Source organism: Pygocentrus nattereri, chromosome 30 (genome assembly GCF_015220715.1).
Source record: "Pygocentrus nattereri isolate fPygNat1 chromosome 30, fPygNat1.pri, whole genome shotgun sequence".
Taxonomy (NCBI): Eukaryota; Metazoa; Chordata; class Actinopteri; order Characiformes; family Serrasalmidae; genus Pygocentrus; species Pygocentrus nattereri.
The window spans coordinates 1,044,096-1,065,000 of NC_051240.1; the positions used below are offsets into that span (position 1 = coordinate 1,044,096).

Consider the following 20,905-nt stretch of genomic DNA (forward strand, 5'->3'; position numbering starts at 1 on the left):
CAACTATATTAATTTAACTACAACAAAAGGAATGAAGAATAGTGATAGAAAGATGTGAAGAGGTTAGGGTATAAACTGAGTATGCCCTTATTAGGTTTTCCCCTTTCACAGAAAGTCTGATACGTCAGCGACGTTCCGATGATGATGAGTTCTAAGTAGGGAGATCCTGAGGAATCACTATGTAATCAAACTGAGCATACTCCCCACAAAAAGGGTTCTATTTAATATGGTTTGTTTTTTTTTGTCAAAAAGGTCTCTAAAGATCTGGGCATTAATCATATATATATATATATATATATATATATATATTAACACAAATAGCTAATCAGCCAATCACACGGCCACAGCTCAATGCATTTAGGCATGTAGAGGTGGTCAAGACGACTTGCTGAAGTGCAGACCGAGCATCAGAACGGGGAAGAAAGGGGATTTAAGGGGCTTTGAACGTGGCGTGGTTGTTGGTGCCAGACGGGCTGGTCTGAGTATTTCAGAAACTGCTGATCTACTGGGATTTTCACACACAACCATCTCCAGGGTTTACAGAGAACGGTCCGAAAAAGAGGAAACATCCAGTGAGCGGTCAGTTGTGTGGACGAAAATGCCTTGTTGATGTGAGAGGTCAGAGGAGAATGGGCAGACTGGTTCCAGATGATAGAAAGACAACAGGAACTCAAATAACCAACCAAAATCTCTGAGGAACGTTTCCAACACCTTGTTGAAAGTCTGACAAGAAGAATTAAGACAGTTCTGAAGGCAAAAGGGGGTCCAGCCTTTTACTAGCAAGGTGTACCTAATAAAGTGGCCATATACATAGATTCCTATGCATATATAGGAATCTCTTTGGGTTAAAGGACATTGATGTCCCGGGGGTCGCCAAGGCAGAACGCTATAAAGAACCGGAATGAGGAGAATCGGTACAGAGACGCTTCTGTACCGTTAAAACATAACAGCTTTGTGCTCAGAAGTATTAAAGATGAGCTGGCCTGCTGTCAGCAGCGTCAGCTCCAGCTGTTCTGGAGCCTGCTGTAGAAGACCCCGCGGCTGCTGACCGAAGGTCCCGCGAGCTGGTCCTGGATCAGCGCTAAATCCTCGCGAGGGCCAGAACTCCGCGTGCGCCGCGCGCGGCTTCTCCTCCCACTCCCGTCGTCAGAGCCGGACCTGCTAGCGCGCTGGTTAGCATGCTAGCTGCATTCAGCTATGGCAGCGGGGTGGCTGAAGATCACAGGAAAGAGGATGATACAGCAAACCCTGAACTGAAGCGGCTGCGCGATGGATTTAACTGTCCGACAAGCAAACGAAGAGCATTAACAACAGGGCGTGGATTTTAACGCACTCGCTGGATTAACCGCGTTGCTATTTTAACCAAACAGTTAAAGAAGCAGGAATGCAGTGCGGCTGAAGCGCGTCTGCCCAGCGCGATGGAGGTGATGTCGTATGACAACTGTTTGTATTGAATCATCTTGCTAGCCAAATACCGGCGTGGTGTGATATCAGATGTCAGTCTCGGAACTGGATCTGTTGCAGTTCATATTCACATATGAACGTGTGTCGTGGGTAGATGTTTAGTCGGGCTTTGCAGTCGCACGCAGTTTTGTGTGTTTCAGACTTGTCATTTAGCCAGCAAGCTAGCAGTCGCTAGCCTTGCCAAGCTATTTTAGCTTGTAGCTAACAAGCTGGTTGATACTCAGCCGCTAGCCGCCTGTACCCAAGCTATTTCATGTACGCAGGAGCCTTTTGCTAAACCTTACTACACGTCACTTTCCGAGTCGTGGGCTATCGCCGTGCCTTGTGGACGTTCTCGGCGCACTCGGGCTTGTTCTGTGACTCTTTAAATGGGGGCTATACAGTTTACTAGGTCCTGCTAACGACGTCATTGCATAGGCAGTAGCTTGTAAGCTAGCTAAGACTTTATAGTCTCGACAGAGCAGAGAGAGCTACGCTCGCCTCTCCCCGCTCAGTGAAGCCTCAATCAGAAATTTAAAAATGCATCACTCGGACTCAACAGGGGATTCTCCCGGGACTAGGAAGATGGCGCACGCAGCAGTTTTCAGCAGCCGTAGGGGCAGCAACACGGGAAGTGGTGGCACCTCTTCCTCGTCTAACGCGGCCAGCGTGAACTGTAATGCTCTTCCGACCGATGACCACCAGACATCACTAATTATGCACCATACGCCTCCGGCTGGATCGTCCTCGCCCGGCCTCCACCACCCTCCTCCCCCCCACAGCCTTAACATACATGGCCAGTCTCAGTCTCTCCAAAGCGCCGGGGCCCAGGTGAAGAAAAAGAGTGGTTTCCAGATTACAAGCGTCCTGCCGGCGCAGGTTAGTGCTAGTACTAACAACAGTATAGCAGATGATACAGAGAGCTATGATGATATGGATGAGTCACATACCGAGGACCTGTCTTCATCTGACATCCTTGATGTATCTGTGTCACGGGCCACTGATACAGGGGTTCCTGAAAGAAGTTCTTCAGAAGAAACACTGAATAGCTTACATGGCGGAGAGACTCCAGGAGTTGTGTCGCCCAATGAGCCAGTGATGCATCACTCACACTCGCAGTCCTCTCAGCAAGGATATATGGTGAATGGGACTGTTCATCACCATGGTCACCATCACCATAGCCACCAGCCTCATGGACACCACAAGGACCAGGGGACTCACTCGGTGGCTGCCCCTCAACCAGTTCAAGGGGTGCCTGGATCCTCTGCGTCAGTAGGCAGCGTTGTTCCTCCTGCAACCACCTCAGCCCAATCTGGTGCTGCTGTGCATGGTAGAAACCAGAGAGCCCCTTCAGTCCGTGCTGCAGCGGAGGCTAATGCAGCTGGCATAGTGAACCAACCCTTATCTTCAGTGTCAAGCTCTACAAGTAGTTCCAGTGGAACAGGGATTCCAGGGTCTGTGGTGGGGGCCACAGCTGTCGGAGGGAGTCTCCCTTGTACCACAGGGGCTACAGGAAACACCGTGGCAGGAATTGCAGCTGCACAGCCTCCTCCAGCTTCCAGCACTGCTCAGATTGCAGCTACTGCTGCTTCCACGGCCACTGCCTCTCGTTTCAGAGTGGTGAAGTTGGACTCCAGCTCAGAGCCTTTCAGGAAGGGAAGGTGGATGTGCACAGAGTATTATGAGAAAGAAGCTCCTGGTGCAACCCAGTCCACAGATGCGCCACCCACCCATCGAGCTGTAGAGAGTGTTATCCAGTCTGAGAATGAAAGCACAAGTGGAAGTTCTTCCAGCAGCACGATGAGTGGTGGAGGGGACCATGGAGCACAGCCTGTTCAGCAGGCCTTTGCCACAGCTGCTTTGCCAGTTTCTCACCAAGGTAGTGCTCAGCCCTCCACTCAGCTTCATACACATCCCCAGGATCCTGGAACACATGTTGTTGTTCCACCTGCTGTAGCCCTGCCTAACAACCCACAGATTATTCCAGTTTCAGGTCTGCTGGGAACTGAAGTTCAGCCTCCCCCTGTCAGACCACAACAGCAGGTTTCTTACACCTTAGAGGGCCAAGCAAGCCAGTTACAGAGTGGATACCCTATGAATCAGCAGGCAACTGTGCCTGTGAACCAGGGCTTACAGCCTGTAGATTATGCCCAGATTTCACAAGGCCTCCAGGCCGCAGCTCAGCCTCATCAGATGCCACCAGTACAGGGCAGTGTAGCGCCTAGGGCAACCCCAGTGCCCACACAGATACCTGGCCTATCAGTCGGTAGTCCAGTGGCTGTTCCACAAGCTGTATCTCCAAGGCCCCAAGTTCCAGCTCCACAGTTGGTCTTGGCACAAGGAAACACAATAAGTCAGGCCCAGCCACCTCAAATACCATCAGAGCAACAACAGCAAAATGCTGTCAGCCAGCCACCTCCGGCATCCTCCTCATCTACAGGCCAGACTGTACCCAGTATACCTTCCTCTGCCATTCAGAGCAACCTTCAACCAGGCCTTCCTCAGGCTCTTCAGCATGGAGGAGCAGTTGCAGGCCACTCTGCTGGACTAGGCCTGACCTTACGTCACCAAGGCGTCCAGTTACCATCAGCAGGAGGTCATTACGGTGCAATGGCCCCTCTGACCGCCTCCCAGCTTGAAGATGCTGGGCGCCTGCTCTTCCAGCACCAGTCACTTCTATCGCTGCCCCGGCTGGCTGCAGGAGGGGTGGCAGGGCTCACTGGACAGAGTGCCTCAGAGGCAGGTGCCGGTCTTGGACAAGACGGCAGCACAAGTGCAGATGCCTGTGCCTTAGCTACATCAGCAGGCACAGATGAGGACAGGTAAGAGTCAAGATGTCATATTATTTGCTGAAAGAGTACTAACAACACTTACTTTCCTGTGGCACCCCTGTGTACACACCTATGCAGCTAACTGTGTGTTTGAGGAAAAATTATGAAAAGCAGACCTCACTCTTTCATTTGAATGGTCTGTACAGGAACTGGCTGCCAAGTCATATTCATGTATTCCAGTTTTTGTCCTTGAGTAAAATGCTCTGTCTCCATCCTCTGTGTTTTCTCATAAGTGGTCGGTGTTGGGCCAGTTTGCTCCTTCTAAATATAGCACTGTTGTCTCACTGAACCTATTTCTTTCTCTCTCTCTCTCTCTCTCTCTCTCTCTCTCTCTCTCTCTCTCTCTCTCTCTCTCTCTCTCTCTCTCTCTCTCTCTCTCTCTGTATTATATACACACACACACATTATATATTTGTGTATATAATGTTATATGTATGTGTGTGTGTGTGTGTGTGTGTGTATATATATATATATATATATATATATATATATATATATATATATATATATATATATATATATATATATATATATATATATATATATATATTTTTTTTTTTTTTTTTTTTTTTTTTTTTTTTTTTTCACCTCACCCCCATTTTACTGTTGAACTTCTCATTTTCAGTCAGCTGTCACCCTCTTTTCCTTGTTTAAGTGCTTTTTTGCAGTCCCTTTGCAAATTGCCTATTGCCACTTTACTGCTTGTTACATGACCTGTACTGACAGAACACAATGTGACCCCTATACTGCTATCAAAAGTAGCTTTCTCAGCTCAAGGATAAGTCTGCCTTCATTTATCATCACTAGAAACTCAAAGTTCAGTACATGCATTTGTTATGTCTTTGTGTTTTGTGAGGTTAAAATGAGCTTCACATATTGTTGTATGTTTTTGGGAGTGAAGTATGTTATTGTTAGGATCGTAGCCTTTCCTGCTTCTCCTATGCACTGGAAGTTAAAGGGCACTTGAAGCTCCTTGAAAGAACTTCAAAGATAGTGTTATTATGCACTGACCATTTTGTCCATTAACCATAGCCATATCCTTGCCTTTTTTCTTTTTGAAGGGGTAGTGTTTTCTCAATATTTGTGTTGTCTGATGTTTAAGCTGAAAGTGCCAATTAATAAGTTGTAGATTTAAACTATGTTGTGGCTTAGACATATATTTTATATTAAAATTATGCTCCCGCTTGCATTGTAAATCAGCCTGGGGTGTATTTGATTATCACCCTGTATTTGTCAGGTCTGACAGTCGTAGCGAAAGCCTTTTCTGTTTGTGGCTGTGTGTGGAAATGGAAAGGCATCAAGCTTGTCTGTTTTGTCACTATGGTAATATAGCTGCAGCTGTGTCTGTATGACTCACTAAATCATGTCACTGCTATGATGTCATAGGACATCATCTAACAGCAGTGCGGAGGCCGAGGTGTCGGATGAGTTTCATTTCCACTGGTATATCAGAAAATGACAATTGTCCAGCCTAATAGCTCTAATTCAATCACATTCCCATTTTTCCTGTCCTCCTTTTTCTTTTACATTTGTTTCAGACTGTATCCTCGTTCAACCCTTACGGTTATGCTCAATAGCCTTTCTCCTTTCTGCCTGCGTCTATCAGTTTCTGGATCTCCTGAGACAGATGTAGCAGCAGCAGCTCAGTAAGCTATAAAAATGCTCACTAAGTGTCCTTCATTCTCTCTCGGTCTCTCTCAGCCTTTGCCTTGTCATCTAGAACTTAGTCGCCTTGGAAACGCTGAATCATTCCAGGCTTAGCACCCAAACAATGCTGGCACCCTGCATGAGGCGGTCCGGGGCTGCCAGCCATTTTACACTGTACTAAGTGTTCTGTCTAGTGTGTAATGATACTGTATTGGTGTAGAAAATATTCTCCTGTTGGTCTGAAAATGCCTCAGAAGCAAAGTGGAAGAGCCACAGTTTCCCCTTTTTTTCCTTTTTTAAACTAGTGAAGATGAGTTTTGACTGTTACCCAGTCACTCATCTCTAAACACAAATGAAGGACCCCCCCCCCCAATTACTTCTGTGACCGCATCCCATGGTTGATGTACCTTTTGTCACTTCCCCTATTTGGAATGCCATTACTGCAGTTGTCAATAGAGGTGATCACCATGCATGATGATATTGGAGTTATTGGTATTAGATTTCTCCAGCATTTCAAATTGATATGTATCTGCTTTTTATTCATTTCACTGCATTTGTAAATGTTATACATGTTTATGTATCATCATTGGTATAGGCATCAGCAGATATGTACATGGAATATCAGCTCACAGATCCCATCCCACAGAGATCCAGCGTCAAATAAGAAGCGTGTGCACGAAGGAATTCACTGTCTGCGGTTTCTAACACTGCTTCACCTGCTATTTGTGTTCTTAACTGAGAGTGTTTGAGGGTGTTTGTACGTGTGAGGAAAGCCGTAGTACTTTATTAGTTCGGTCCATTTCTTTGCGGTTTTGTACTTGTCACGCAGACCGTGTTGCTTCTTTCTGTTGAGGGATACAGCAGGTACTTTGTGGGACTGTGAAAGGTGCTTTGTGGTTTCTGTTTGTTTATTTTTTGTAAGTTAGTCTCCCTCTTTGTGCCCCTCATAACTAGTTCTAGCTGGACGATAGTGAGGTGGCAGCCATGTTTTTCTGTGTTACAGCTCAGGGCTGAGTGGAAAAACCCCAGTGCAGTCACGTGATTTTGTGTGTGTGTCTGTGTGTGTGTGTATGGAAGAGAGGGTGAATGATGGGCTGTGAAAGAGACATGATGCGTGTGTGAGCCTTTGGTTTATTACTGCTGTAGTGGCAAGTTTGTGCTGGAGTCTTTTTTTTTTTTGGAGTGTTTTTTTTTTTTTCTTCTCTCCATTGATCCACCGCTGTTTCGCCAAGACTGTATAATTATGCTGCCAATACCACTCATCCACTCCACTGAGCTGAGTGAAGCCTGCTTTGACACTAGCCTGTATAGCCATTTCGGGTAAGTTAGAAATAGGGAGTGTGTCTCCACCTAAATTGTAAAAAATGACAGTTTTTCTTTCAAACAGCAGAGATAAGACACAGTTTCTCAATCAGCCTAAATGTTTAAGTCGACTTTAATGTCTACTGAAAAAAGCTTTTCCTCCATTAAATGGACAGGAGTTCCACACATGCAGCTGCAGTCCAAATATTGGAACTCCTATCGTGTGGTTAAACACAAAGTTGCCATAAGGATTTGTTTTCTTTTCTTTAAAGCTGATCAATGAAACAACATCTGACGAGGGCCTTAAGAGAAAGTTCAAAAGGTTTGCACTGAAATAATTTTGTTCATCCACTGTGTGAAACCTCATCCTGCGCACCATCCCCACGCACATTTATCTCCTGATATCTTAATTTCATATTACAGCATTTAGGCAAAACAGGGCCGGCACATGCCAAGGCTGCTGGGAAGGACGTGGCAAGTACTGCATGTGGCAGTGGTATTTGGCCCACTTCCAACTCACGGACATGTTCTCTCCTCCTGCCCAACGTCTGTAAAAACACTGCTAGAACGGTTTGCTTTTTAAAGAGTTCAACCTTTTGAATATTTCTTTTAACATGTTTGAGTGCGTATTTTAAACAAGAGCTCTCACAGCGACTCGGGGAAACATCATAGGTTAACATTTACTTTGTTGGTGAATCAGTGAGAATAAAAGTAATTTCCCCAGCTTTTGTCTTTAACATTAAGAAGTAGAAACTATGCGACACATTTATTCATATGCATTTTTTGCTACAGTGCCATGATTTCTGTTCATCTTTTTAGTTCATCTTTTCTTAAGTATTTTGGAGCTGTGCTTGGTCTGTTATTCAGTTAAGTCCATTTTTATTGTTTGGGCTTTTTTATAAAAAAAAAAAAAATTCTTACTGAAATTTTTTTTAAACAATATAATGCAATATAATTGCTGTTACTGATGTGAAAGAGTATCAGTATCACTGATAACGTCTGCTGCTGAAAGTAGATATTATTTCTAATATTTCATATTAGTATTTGGCCAATACATAGTCCTATTCGTATTAGTGCATATATCTGTGACTTAAACGAGACAAACTTGGTCTTTGATCACAGATTTGCCATTTCTGCTTTGTTAACCTGTCAATAGATCAACCAGTAAAATGGTACATGATGTTAATTTGGCAGTAAATGTGCTTAAAGTCCTATTCCTTCCACCTGTGTTTGAGCTGCAAAGCCATAATCGTGGCTCAGCTTGTTTTTTCTTGGTATGTGGTCATGCTTTTGTGTCATGTTGGCGCTGATGAATGAGTTTAAGCCGAGCAGCAGGTAATGGGAGTGATCGCTGGTGCTTGTTGGTAGTGCTGTATGTTTCATGCTTCTCTTTGTGCCTACAGCACTGACAGACTCTTGCCTGTTTGAATGGCTGAAGCCGTGGAGTTGGCAGAACTGTTTCAATAGAAGAGTTGAATGTGCCTTAGCCGGTTCCCTGTGTTAGTGGCTGAAAGGCAGAGCGGTACCTGCTGTCAGCATTTGGCTATGACAGTCCGAAAAAGTTTTCCGGACGTATGGGCATGATGTCATTTGGCCTCGTTCACCAATCGTTCTTGAGAAGAAATTTCTTCCTAAAACCCACTCACTGTTTTCACAAAGACACTTCTGACTTTCACCAGTGTTTTCTTATTTAGGATTTGTCCTAAATAAGGACAGAATCTACACACACTCAGGATCACAGCAGTGCGAATAATCTGACGTAGGATCTTTCTTAGGATCTTTCTCAAGAACGAAAGAGAAAACTTGATATTGGTGAACGAGGCCCACTGTTCCCACAGAATGTCATGTAGGTCTATGTAGGCCAGTACGTAATGACTTGATTTAGGCTGAAGATGAAGTAAATGCTTTTGTGAGTCTTTCCACACAAGCAATGTTGGAATATTTATTGACATGTTAATTCACACAGGGGGGTTAAAATGACCAATGTTCATTTTAGAGTATGTAAAAAATCAAGTGGAATTTTTATAGACGCTGGAGACGCTGTGCAGATTTAATAACCACACATCCAGTTTGTAAAACGAATCCCTTCATCAGACTGTTTACTCAGCAAGTTGAAATGCTTAGGTTTTTAGGCTGTTAGATGAAATCGCTCACACTTAGGCCTGGGCAGTATTATATTTAGTATAAACGTTATGTCACATTATGCTTTTCTGAGCATATCATGGGCATTTTCAGTCATTTCAGTGAACAACTGCATGTTTCATTACAAAGAACGCAAATTTTAATTGGGTTTAGTGCAGTGTGTGAAATGTTGACTAGAAATCTATTGGTTAGAAAAGCATGACATTGGAATCATCAGTAGCAGCGGATATGTGCTTTCAAAGGTGAAAACGGACAGATGTTTAGATAAACTGATTTTTGATGAGGTATATATGCAAATGCTAAAATGTCCACTTTACTGCACCTGCAGCCCTTAATAAATGCTGTCTTTTTCCATATTATCCGGGGGGGATTGCGTCTCAATTTCCAAAATCTGTAAACATTTGCGTTTCAATGTTGGCATGGACGGATGCATAAAAGATATCAGATCATGCCCAAAGTTCCCATATCGGCGCATTCATCAGTGTTCATAGCCACAAACGTTTGTTTTTTTTTTCCTTTGTTCCAATTTATCAAACTCCTAATATGTGGAACTACCTGGTTTGTATTGCTGAAGAAGCTCAAGCGTGTGGAGTCTGTGAGAGCTATTTAATCATGTTTGGTTGCAAAGCTTTTCAAGAAGAATCTTTGTACGTTTCCTAGCAAAATAATGACTGCCGAGTTAAAAGTAATGAATGTAAAACTTAAATGATTAATATTCTGCTAATTTGGTGGGTCGTTTGAATGAAAAGGGTGACTCATTTATATCATTTCAGAAGTGCAAGTGCTTGAATTTGCATGATAATGAAACGGGAGGTCGTTACCTTTATTCAGAATATTTAGATCTTGGTATTTGGTTTGGTTTTTAGTTTTTCTTTAACGTTTGCTGATGAAACGTCTTTGAGATTCTCATTAAGTACCACATTTGTCCACTAGCCGGCAGCACAGTTCTACTTTCGTCTTGTTGCTGTTCTTAAGAGGCTTTGTGTGTTCTTGCCTTTTGCTACCGAACATGGAGAGAGGAATTTTTCACCCCCTGTATCCTGACCACCTTCCAGACTTGCTTCATTCTGCTGATGTCTATTCTTTATTCTCCATCTTTTTCTCAACAGAAAATCTTTCTTCTCTGAACATGAGAATGTATAATATGTATTTTGCAGCCTGTGGTTATTTTTATGGGCACGACAGCCCTTTTCCAGGACATTTGCTTTTTAATAATTCGTAGGAGTCAAGAGCCATAGCCCATGTGCAGTGTCTGCTCATACCATCATATATAAGCTTACGACGGTCACTAGAGGCGTTGATATACCTGGACGTTTTCCTTTGGTTTTAATTTTTTAGTATCTTGCATAACATGATAATCACTGTCTTCTCATCTGCTTGCTCTCTCTCCTCCTAAGCTTTGCTCACGTCTTCACGCTTCTTCCAGCCTTATTGAGATATAATATATATATATATCCCCCCTATAGGGCTGTTGAGCTTGTATGTGTGTGTGTGTGTGTGTGTGTGTGTGTGTGTGTGTGTGTGTGTGTATATGTATATATATATATATATATATATATATATATATATATATATATATATATGTATGTATGTATGTGTATGTGTATATATATATATATATATATATATATATATATATATATATATATATATATATATATATATATATAAAATTTTTATTTATTTATTTGGTTCACGTTTCAGTACCTGGACTTCAGGACTGTTTCCTGATTCTGATATTTCCTGTTGAATACTGTGTATTTTGCACAGCATTGTGTGTATAGTCTTAGGCACAAAGGGAATTTTTGGTTTAATACCATTTATCTGGATAATGTGTTTCTGGTTGTAAAAACATCATATAACACAACATATAACATGTTTTCAAATAAGTATTTAATATTTATGAGCTAGTTACAACAATACAGGTTTGGTTCCAGATTTTTCCATCCTAGCCATTACATGGATTTGTTCAATTTCATCTCCAGCCCACCTGATTTAATTTCATGAGGCACTGACAGAGCCACGCTAGAGGTGTCCAGTGTTGTACTCATTCATGAGTATAGCATGTATAGTGCAGCAAAGCACATCTTGATCTGTACATCTATACAGCAAAACGGAAGCAGAAAGGATTCATTCCCGAACTCATAACTCAACTTCACTGTTTCCTGATTTCTGATACGCCCCACCCCTTTGCACAGCTCCATCTGTACCCATAGGTTTTGAAATAATGAAAAGTCCCAAAGTGCAGGTATAACTTAAAATGAATAGCTGCCCCAAATCACTTAGAGTTCTGTTGTTGAGGATGTTTGTGTCCTTGGCATTTTCAGTAGCCTACTCCTACTGCAATCATCTTAGTAAATTTAATATAAACTGTTTATTTATTGGCAGCACGGTTTTGTTCTATTGAAAACAGATTTCATCGATGTGTTTTTATTTTATTATCGTTTTTTATGTTTAGTATGTTCACTCAAAAGCCCAAGTAAGTCAGATTTAGTTTTTTTTTTTTGTTTTCTGTTTCTGTTTTCGGTTCGGTGTGTCTTGAATTTTGGTGCATCACTAGTATTTATTCAAATTTTGATATTTTTCTGAGCAAAAAACTCTTTGCAGCTATCTCAGATTTTGCGGATATTCTTATCGCTCAGTCTCAAGTCCAGGTTTTGGAACAGGCCTGCTCATCACCTTCCTGATGTTAATAAGGCTGAAAGGTGAAATCTTGTGTTCTGTGGTTCTGAAGTAAAAAGGTTCAGATCATTAAAGAACTGAAAGATGATGCCTGGCTGTACTTGGCTCTCTTCATTGATGTTGCCATGTGCTGCTCAGCAGAGAAGAGCAGAGTTTCTTCGTTGCTTCATGTCTGTGTGCTTTAAACAGGTCTTATTAGCTTTACTTAACAGAGTAAAGGGTCATTGCGAGCTGTCGGTGTTGGGCAGCTGCAGTGGCTGCCACAATAACTACTACATGATGTAAGGACACAAGGGCATATGCCAAAGCATTTGCGATTTTCTTACTTGTGGGTGCAGACGCATCCCGTGTTCTGTTTGCAGAATTGTTGGAGCGAAATGCTAAAAGGAGGGTGTGGTGATAAATTGCCGTCCTCTTACAAAGCAATATTACTGGTCAACATGGCTCCCTTAAAGATGCAGTGCCAGGAGGACTTTGTGTTAAAGAGTGCGAGGAACACTTGAAATGAAACTTTCCTTCATGATGTGTATTGAAGTTATAAGGCCAGAAAAGGACCTCTTAAACAATATTTGGCAGTGCCATAGAGGAAAAAAGCCAAACAAAAGGAGGCAAAAGTCAATTTGGAGAAGGTTTTGAGAGCGTAAAGCTCGGGCAGCTGCAGCCCTGTAACGAGCCGGCTCCTTTACATCAATGCCGTGCGCAATTTCCTGTCGCTCATCAAATCACCAAATATCATTGTGTTGAGCTTCAGCATGGCTGTGAATTTTCTTACTGTGGTGATTTTTATTTGATCAAAAAAAACTTTATTTGTCAAACGTCATAGTTTTGGTAAAAAAAATTGAAGTTGCTACCTTGTTTACACGGAGCAGCCACCTTTCTCCAAGTTTGCCCTCTTGCAGTTTTGCACACCTAATTTGCTCAATACATGTTGAAAGATTAAATAAACAAGAATCAGTCCATTAAAAGTTTAGAGTAAATGTTCGAACCTTTTATTTTTCATTTATTTATTTATTTGCTTTTTTGCAAGTTAAAACAGTGGAAATAGAGACTGATGCATTCTTTAGATTTTACATAGAAAGAAAGAGCAAGCAACACGAGATTAACACGTGTCTTTCCAGACAGCTTGGGCAGCCTAAGACCGTTAGAAAGCCAATGGAACTGATCAGGAATGAGTGCTGATCACTTGAGAATTAGGTGCTGTCCATCTGTTTACGCCTAAGTCTGTGAGACTGTGTTTGCAGGACATGAAGGTTAAATTTAATTAGTAAGGGGCTGACAATACATGTTATACACTGATTTTCAGCTTCTGTATCACTGAATGAGAAACCTATAGCAGATTGTTTTATTTCCTACTGGGCCAGCATTATTCATACGGCTCTGTATATATTGGTTGAGGGTCTGGGGGGTAGGAGGGAGTTAAGCTGATTGTAAAGAAAATCACGTAATCCCACGTCTGGAACATCCCAAACTAAATTCAGTGTTCCTCTGGTGCTCTGGTTAGTCCTGCTTTCTTTCTTCTAGCCCCCCATAACTCCCTCCCCCCATTCCCCATGTATTACATAAACTATTTACTCTTGTCAGGACGATCGCTCTTCTGTCTCACCTGTTTTCTGTCTTGCACAATACGTCAATCTCTGTGTAAAGAGAATTAGTGCTCCTGTTGCAGTGATATGAGAATATTTAGGAGGGTGTGCGCAGCTTTTGTAAGTGAAGAATTAGACAGAAAAATGCTCACTGATCAGGGTCAGTAGTTGCAGTGTTGGTCAGTTTATTTATCTGCAGACATGCAGTCAGCATTGTTTGCAAATCTGATTTTGCTTTTGAAATGCATCACATAACAAAGTAATGAACATCTTCGACCCTCATGGCATGATGGTTATGTAAGGCTAAACACAGGCCTTCAGCTTGAGTCGTCTCAGCCTACAGCAGTCAGTAACACGCCACTGAGATATGCACTGATACACTTGTTAGGAGAGACTGTTGAGGCTTTCTGATGATTTATTGCTCTGCTTGCTGTGTTTTAAAAACATGGACCTTCTGCAGACGGGTTGACTAGTTGTGTACAGGTATATAGGTAAATACATCTGTATCCGTTTTCAACTAATCATGTTTTGGAGTATGAAGTGTTAAACATAACTTGATGTTGGAAGCATTTCTTGCTGTTTGTTCAGTTATTAGGGTTCAACAGGTATGAAAATTGTGAGACCTATATTGATTTTAGAGTCAGTTGAATGGAGAGTTAACCAATCATATCGGCTGATCTAATTTTACCCGAGTATAAAATATCTTTATACAAATTTTAGTAATACTGCAGGTTGGTTGCTAATACTAGCCAATATTATCAGCCAGTCAGTTTAGCAGTTGGTCCCTAGTATATATTTGTTTGGATCAATACTCTGGGTAGAAGTTCTGTTACTGTGTTCAAATGCAAACAGTAAAAATAATTAATAAACAAGCGTGAGACATCCTTGTAATATTGTTTTTTTGTTTTGTTTTTTGAGTCGAAAAGGCAGAACTTGTCCTTCCTTTAGACTCCTGCCTTCATCATAGTATCTCCACACAAAAAGTTTGCATTGCATCTAGCAGATCTTAACGCCGTCACCTGTTTCTGCACTGGATGCGTGTTTGTTAAGAGATATTTGCAGAAGTGCATCACAGTTTATATTTGCAGTCAATTAATTTGAGTCTTTCTAGACATAAATCACAGTCTGCCTTTATAAGTTTGTGCAAGGGTATAGCAGTTTGCATCAGTTATTCATTAGCAGAAAAAAAATCTATTAAGGTGGCAGTTCAGCTGTATCGAGTTTAGAATGGTCATGAACATATACACGTTTTACACTATAATACAGTTCTATAATACAGGTTTTGTGTATTTTGAGCTTCATTAACAAAATAATCAAATTGTGGTGAAATATAATATTTCATAATGCACTGAATAATTGCCTGAATAATAATAATAATCAAATTAAATTGTTGTGAGGTCAAAGATTTGCACCTTTTACAACTTCACCCTCAACGGATAAACCATGTGATGGAGCTTTCTACTGATACAGCAACCAGTTGGAGCTCGCTAGATAGTGAGTCGGATCAGCAGTGCTGTGTCCTTATGCAGCACCCAGGTGCACTGGAAATTGTACATCAGTTGTAGGAGTGGTTAGAATCAGTGAAGCAGTGCATTTCAATGAAAAACGAAATGTTCCAGGCCCCAAGTGTTATAAACATGACAGGCATCCAACATTGTTTAGAAACGAGCGTTTGAAATGCTGCAACACTGTCCTTATATAGTCATGATGAGCATGAATGAGGAATGATGAGCGTGACAGATTGTCATAGTGATGTCTTCTATTTTGCATGATGTTTGTCATTAAATAAAAGGCACTGTTGAACATATTTTTAGTTACACCTACCTTGAACCACAGCTACCTTGAAAATCCCAGCAAGCCTGCTGTGGCATGTCTAGTAAGTTGGGTTCTAATATATGGTGAATGGTTGTCCCACGTTGGCCCCTTTGCATTGAAGAATGGGGCAAAAAATTGTGCAGCCACAGTCAGTAATTCTATACCTCCAAAAAGCTCTTATATGGCAGTTTTAATTGCTAAAATTGCCCATAAATGTATGTACAATATGGATGTACCTCATAAAGCAGTCAGTGAAAGTGTATTCTAGCACAGACGACACTGGTTGTCCCACTCGGTGCCCTTTTAAGGTTGCTATAACGACCCGTATTCACTCCGTATGGACCTTGACATGTTTTTGACAGTGTTGCTAACTGTGATGTAACATTTGTACACATGCATGCACAAATATAATCAAGCAGTGATGTAATACATCTATAATACACACGTTACTAGCTCTCCGGTTCTCTACATTCTGTAAAACTCAGGGCCACAACAATAAAGCTTTGATGGAGACCCAGGGCTTGAAGTTCCCTTCAGTCAGTCTCCATATGGATAGATATCAGCATTGATCAAAGCTAGACGTGCTAGCTATGGGTGTGGTTTTGTGCAGGTGAGAAGGACGGCTATGCATTAGTCTGATGTTGAGTTGTATTTTTGTACTGTTATAACCCATTTTTAACCATTTCGTCTGTTTTGTTGTCCTATATCCTGCCTAGTCTGTCACAGGTGCAGAACCTCTTCATTGTTTTTAGAATTCCTGAATGTAAATATCTCACTTTTCACCTCACACCAAATACCCTCTTTCGTCCTATGCAGTCCTGGTAAGGGTAGGCGTCGTATCATGTTACTCGTTGCCATGGCTCTACTTTACGTAGGTCACATGAAGACATGAGTGTTGTGGGTGGGACTTGGTTGATCTGCACCATTTTGTTTTTGTTCTCCAACTGTATGCCGTCACCATCAGAGTGGGCGGCCTCAAAGCAGCATAATGCTGTGCCTGATGAATTGGGGTGTCTGCAGGGAATTGGAGAACAGACAAGGGAATGTTGCATTTATGTTTCCTCTAGGGCGGTTCTCCGTGAAATGCCTTTCATTACATGTGTGTGGAGTGGGTTAATGGTTCTGTGTTATATTTAAATGTTTTATACTAGTATTGGTGGGTTTTTGTCACTTGGTGTTTGTGCACGTTACTGCAGGCCATTGCTGTGGTAAAGAGCTTTTCTGAATAAATGCCAGCCTCTGCTGTCGTCATTTGGCCTAAAGCAGGTTATGTAAGCTAGAGCCTCACTCTGCTCATTCAACCTAGTCCTTATAGAAACGCCCATCCCTCTCCAACACTCCTTCCTCTGAGAGGTATAGTAAGCAATGATGGTATCTGTGTCCTTTATAGCCACTTTGACCAGTTAGTGTAATATCATAGGTGTGTGTATCCATGTTTGATCACTTAAGGTACTGTGCAAAATTCAGAGACCACCCTCATTCACAACTGTATCCAAACGTGTGGGGGCCCAAAATTACATTTCGTTTATTTTCGAAGTGAAAATACGTACACATCCTCTACAGAAAAAGTATTTTTATCCAATATGTTAAACTTTGCAAAAAAAAAAAAAATAGAAATCCTGCATTTTAAAAAGCAAAAAGGCATATTTACATTTGTTGCCTGTAGAGGATGTTTTAAGTAATTTTCACTTACTAAAATCAACAGAAGTGATTGTCATTTCACCAAGGGTTTTTAAACCTTTGCATATGACTGTTTGTTTAATTTCCAAGCAAAATTGAATCTAGTCTCAAGTACGTCCAGTTATTTAACAGAAAGATACTCAGAAGCCTCAGGAAGTAAATATCACAAATTTCACTACTTAGTATGTCCAAACTATGCCTTAATTACAGCTTCCATTCTTTTGGAAGGCTTGCTTCCATATTTTCAGAGACATCTGACGTGATATTTTTCCTCACCTGTAAAGTCTTAGAAGCACAGCCATGTTCTCTGTGGTTATTTCTACATTTGTAAAAAAATCTTGATGGTATTAGTCATATCAGACACCATTTGAAATGTTATGATGATTGTGTTTGTATATTACCATTTGCCTTTCAATCTGTCTGCTTTTGTGATGGTTTCATAATATGTAGGTTACTCGTGCAAAGCCCATGTGTGTCACTGTCGGAACGCCTCCACCCCTTCACCCCTTCACCCCTTGCACACACACGACACATGTTAATCATGTTACATCCTGTACTAGGTCAGATCTAGTCTTTCAGAGTGTATGTCTGCCCCCACTGTGCATAACAGCTAGGTCTTCACTTGTCTCATTGCAAGACGAGTGTTTTTTGTGTTCAGATTGGCTCAGGACTTCCTGAGATGGTAAAGCTGCATGGTGATCTGGTGGTGGTGGTGACCACTGGTGTGGTCATGATCTGTGTACATCTTGTCCGTGTCCCCACGTGACAGGCAGATCATTTTCCATAACAGCATTGTTGCAAGCGAATGCCTCAAGTAGTTAAACTCAACTCAGGCTGGTATGGAAAAGACTGTTTTGTAATCAGCGACTCGTATTCAGTTCACACGTTCACCTTGCACCTTTTGACTTGTGTTCTAAAGTTGCACGAGGGTCTCCACACCCCTGTGACCTCCACTCGGACCTCCTTAACCCATGTCAGGGGTGAACCAAAACCAGACTCATCTGTTTCACTTCAGTGTTTACAATGAAAACTTTCACGTTGCACTTCTGTTACTACTACATGCAGTATTTTTAAAAAATGGCCCGTTTTAATCAAGTTGGAAAGTAGCTTTTAATCTTATCCCGTCTGACCCAAAAATCATAAAGTTCTTAACGTTTATGCAATATGAAATACTGTTATGGCATGTTATGTTATCCATGTTTTGGTGCAGAGATTCAGGGTTTTGTCAATGGGATTGGTGCTTCTTGTGATGTTTGGCAAGGGCTCAGTGACTGGCCTGACCCCCTTCCTTTACCAGATGCACTCGAGCTTTAAAAAGGCCAACCTCTGATCCTCTTTGTTCCCTCTAGCTTTCTGATTATCTGAGCATCTGACGGTTTTCTCCTGTCCTTCAGTGCTTTGTTTTTTATATTGTATTTTGTAGAAGTATGGTTGCTGTAACAGATTGGGTCCTTTAGAGGTATGTCTGTACAACGCACGCGCACTTATTTGTTTCTCCCCATATGTCCGCATGGGCGTGCATGTGCCCAGCGCCATCTTTGTCCTTAAGCCTTGGATGGTTGGCTTGCGCTGTGTGTGCATGGTAGCGTGTGCTGATGTGAAGAGACACCACTAGGGAGACTGCAGAGCAGGAGAGCCTGAAAACATGGTTGTAGCATATGAGCATTGAGCCGTTTAATCAGCCTTTTGTCTCTGATTGGAGAGTGAAGGTAAAGATTGTCTATCTTCTTTCATAACAATAGGATCAGCAGAAAATGTGTTGCTCTATTGGAAGAAAGACGTATTGCGTAATGGAAAGGCAATGGGGTGCACACCTATTTTCTGCTTTCATGATGGGGAGATAGCAACCGTGAGCAAAGCTCCAGAGGTGGGATAATGGGTGGAGGATGAGTCTACACATGGGGTGTGTGGTCCATTTCGGAGTATCCGATTGGCTGCTTGGCCACATCTTCAGTGATTGTTTATGTAACAGTGGTGAACTTGTCACGTGATTGAACGTGACATCATAGATTTGCCCTCAGCTATGGAATTGCTAGTGAGGGATGAGCATCGGAAGAGCTCCATCATTCTCCCACATATTGCTCTTGCTTTTGGGATCATTCTTTTTGCCAAAAAAAAAATGAGTGCATTGCTCGAGAGTTGTGAGGGTTCAGCGAATTGAGCGGTGACAGTGGGGGTGTGTGTGGCTGGCGGCTGACGGCTGGATGGCTTTTGTTTTTAGCGTGTATGGACAACTTTGATTGACATCTCAATGAGAGAAAAGGGATTTGTGGATCGAAAAGGCCCGGACAGGATGGCACTGAAGTTCCTTTTCTGGGAACTAGAGCAGCACCTGAGGTAAAACCACCCTTCCAGCTTTAAATACAATTAAGCACACAACTCTTACACAGAAGTGACTGTACTACGCGACCTGTAGTGTTGTGTTTATATGGCTACGGTGCAATAATTGGGTCAAACAACTCGAGCTCTGCTTTGAAAAGAATCAAAGCTTTGCATCATAAGGGCTTATATTTAAATCTAAAATAATTTAGTACATTTTGGCAGCAATTCTTGCTCACCCCTCGATAAGAACATTTTGTACTTTCTTGTATTCTTTGTACTTAATGCATTCATTGGTGATTTTATTAACATCTATGCTGTCTTTTCCTAAATGTAATGTATTTATTCATATCCATTATGAAAACATTACATTTAGGAATGTATTTATTCATGTTCTTTATGCATGAATAAATTAGGAATGCACAACGAAATCTGAATCATTTTGTGTCGTTGAGATAATTGCGTAAAAATATCAGCATTGGACAGATTTGACTGATATTCAAACCAATATTTGATGATGTATTTACTCTATTTACTGATAATGTATTTACTGTATATTTTATGTATTTACTCCAGAAGATTTGTTCTAAAATTAGTTTTATTCAGTTCTTGCACTTTGTAACCATCTGCAAGTATGTTGCATCTTTCTGTTTTGCTGATCCAAGTAGATTTCATCCCATTTTATAAATGTATATGTATTGGCATTGGTATCGATTTATGTCAGCATTGGTCCATAATACCAATGTTGGTGTGTCCTTTAAAATAATTGATACAGTTGTTCTAATAGCTGTTCCTTCGTTTGCAATACTGTCCCTTCAACCACAGCACAAAATACATGTTTATACCTGTGATGTGCAAAGATGTATATAGCTAATTTGTTAGTGCATGAAAGATTGCCTGTCGTCGACAGGTTGTCGAATAAAACTCCAGTCATACAACCTTAAAGAAGCTGAGATTCATTTTGTTGTTAGCAGTCTTAGGTTTTAGCTGCTTCTCATGTTGTTGTAGCCTTACCAGGGCTAATTTTAAGGCATAAAGTTTTTGACGGATTTTGCACGGCGACACACAGCTGCCCTTCAAAACTCTCCTCAGAAAAAATAGCAATGAATGTCAATGTGGTACTAAAACACTTTGATAGTTTAATGAATATGCAATAGGCAAGGAGTATTTTATTTACAGCTACATTACTCTATCAAAAATAAAGAAGCCAAAAGCGTTTTTGAACTGATGCCATAAAAGAACAGATTTTGGTTTCCTAGAAAGCCTTGCAGTGAAACCTTTCACTTTTTTAAGGAGTAGCAGTCTCTGCCACATCTCTAGTAATCACTGGTAGTTTAGTTCATACAGTGATTTCAGCACTTTTCTCTGTACTTAGAAAAAGAAAAGAAAATCCGTTGACTCGGAACACAAAAGGTGGTTCTTCCATGGCATCACTCCAAATAGTCCTTTCGTCAAGCTTTA

The 20,905-nt window shown here is 41.5% G+C and overlaps 1 protein-coding gene across 2 annotated transcripts in view; it reads left to right on the forward strand.

Moving 5' to 3' along the window:
• The first annotated feature begins 1,096 nt into the window (after positions 1-1,096).
• Positions 1,097-20,905, forward strand: part of zgc:65895 (uncharacterized protein LOC393546 homolog) — a 28,981-nt gene continuing 9,172 nt past the window's right edge. The window contains exon 1 of one of the 2 annotated variants that reach the window (XM_017712930.2): positions 1,097-4,265. In XM_017712930.2, coding sequence (XP_017568419.1) covers positions 1,984-4,265 — 2,282 coding nt within the window. In that variant the 5' untranslated portion in view covers positions 1,097-1,983. Of the gene's footprint in view, positions 4,266-19,145; positions 19,463-20,905 lie in introns of those variants that run through there. The other variant, XM_017712932.2, reaches the window with a different exon arrangement.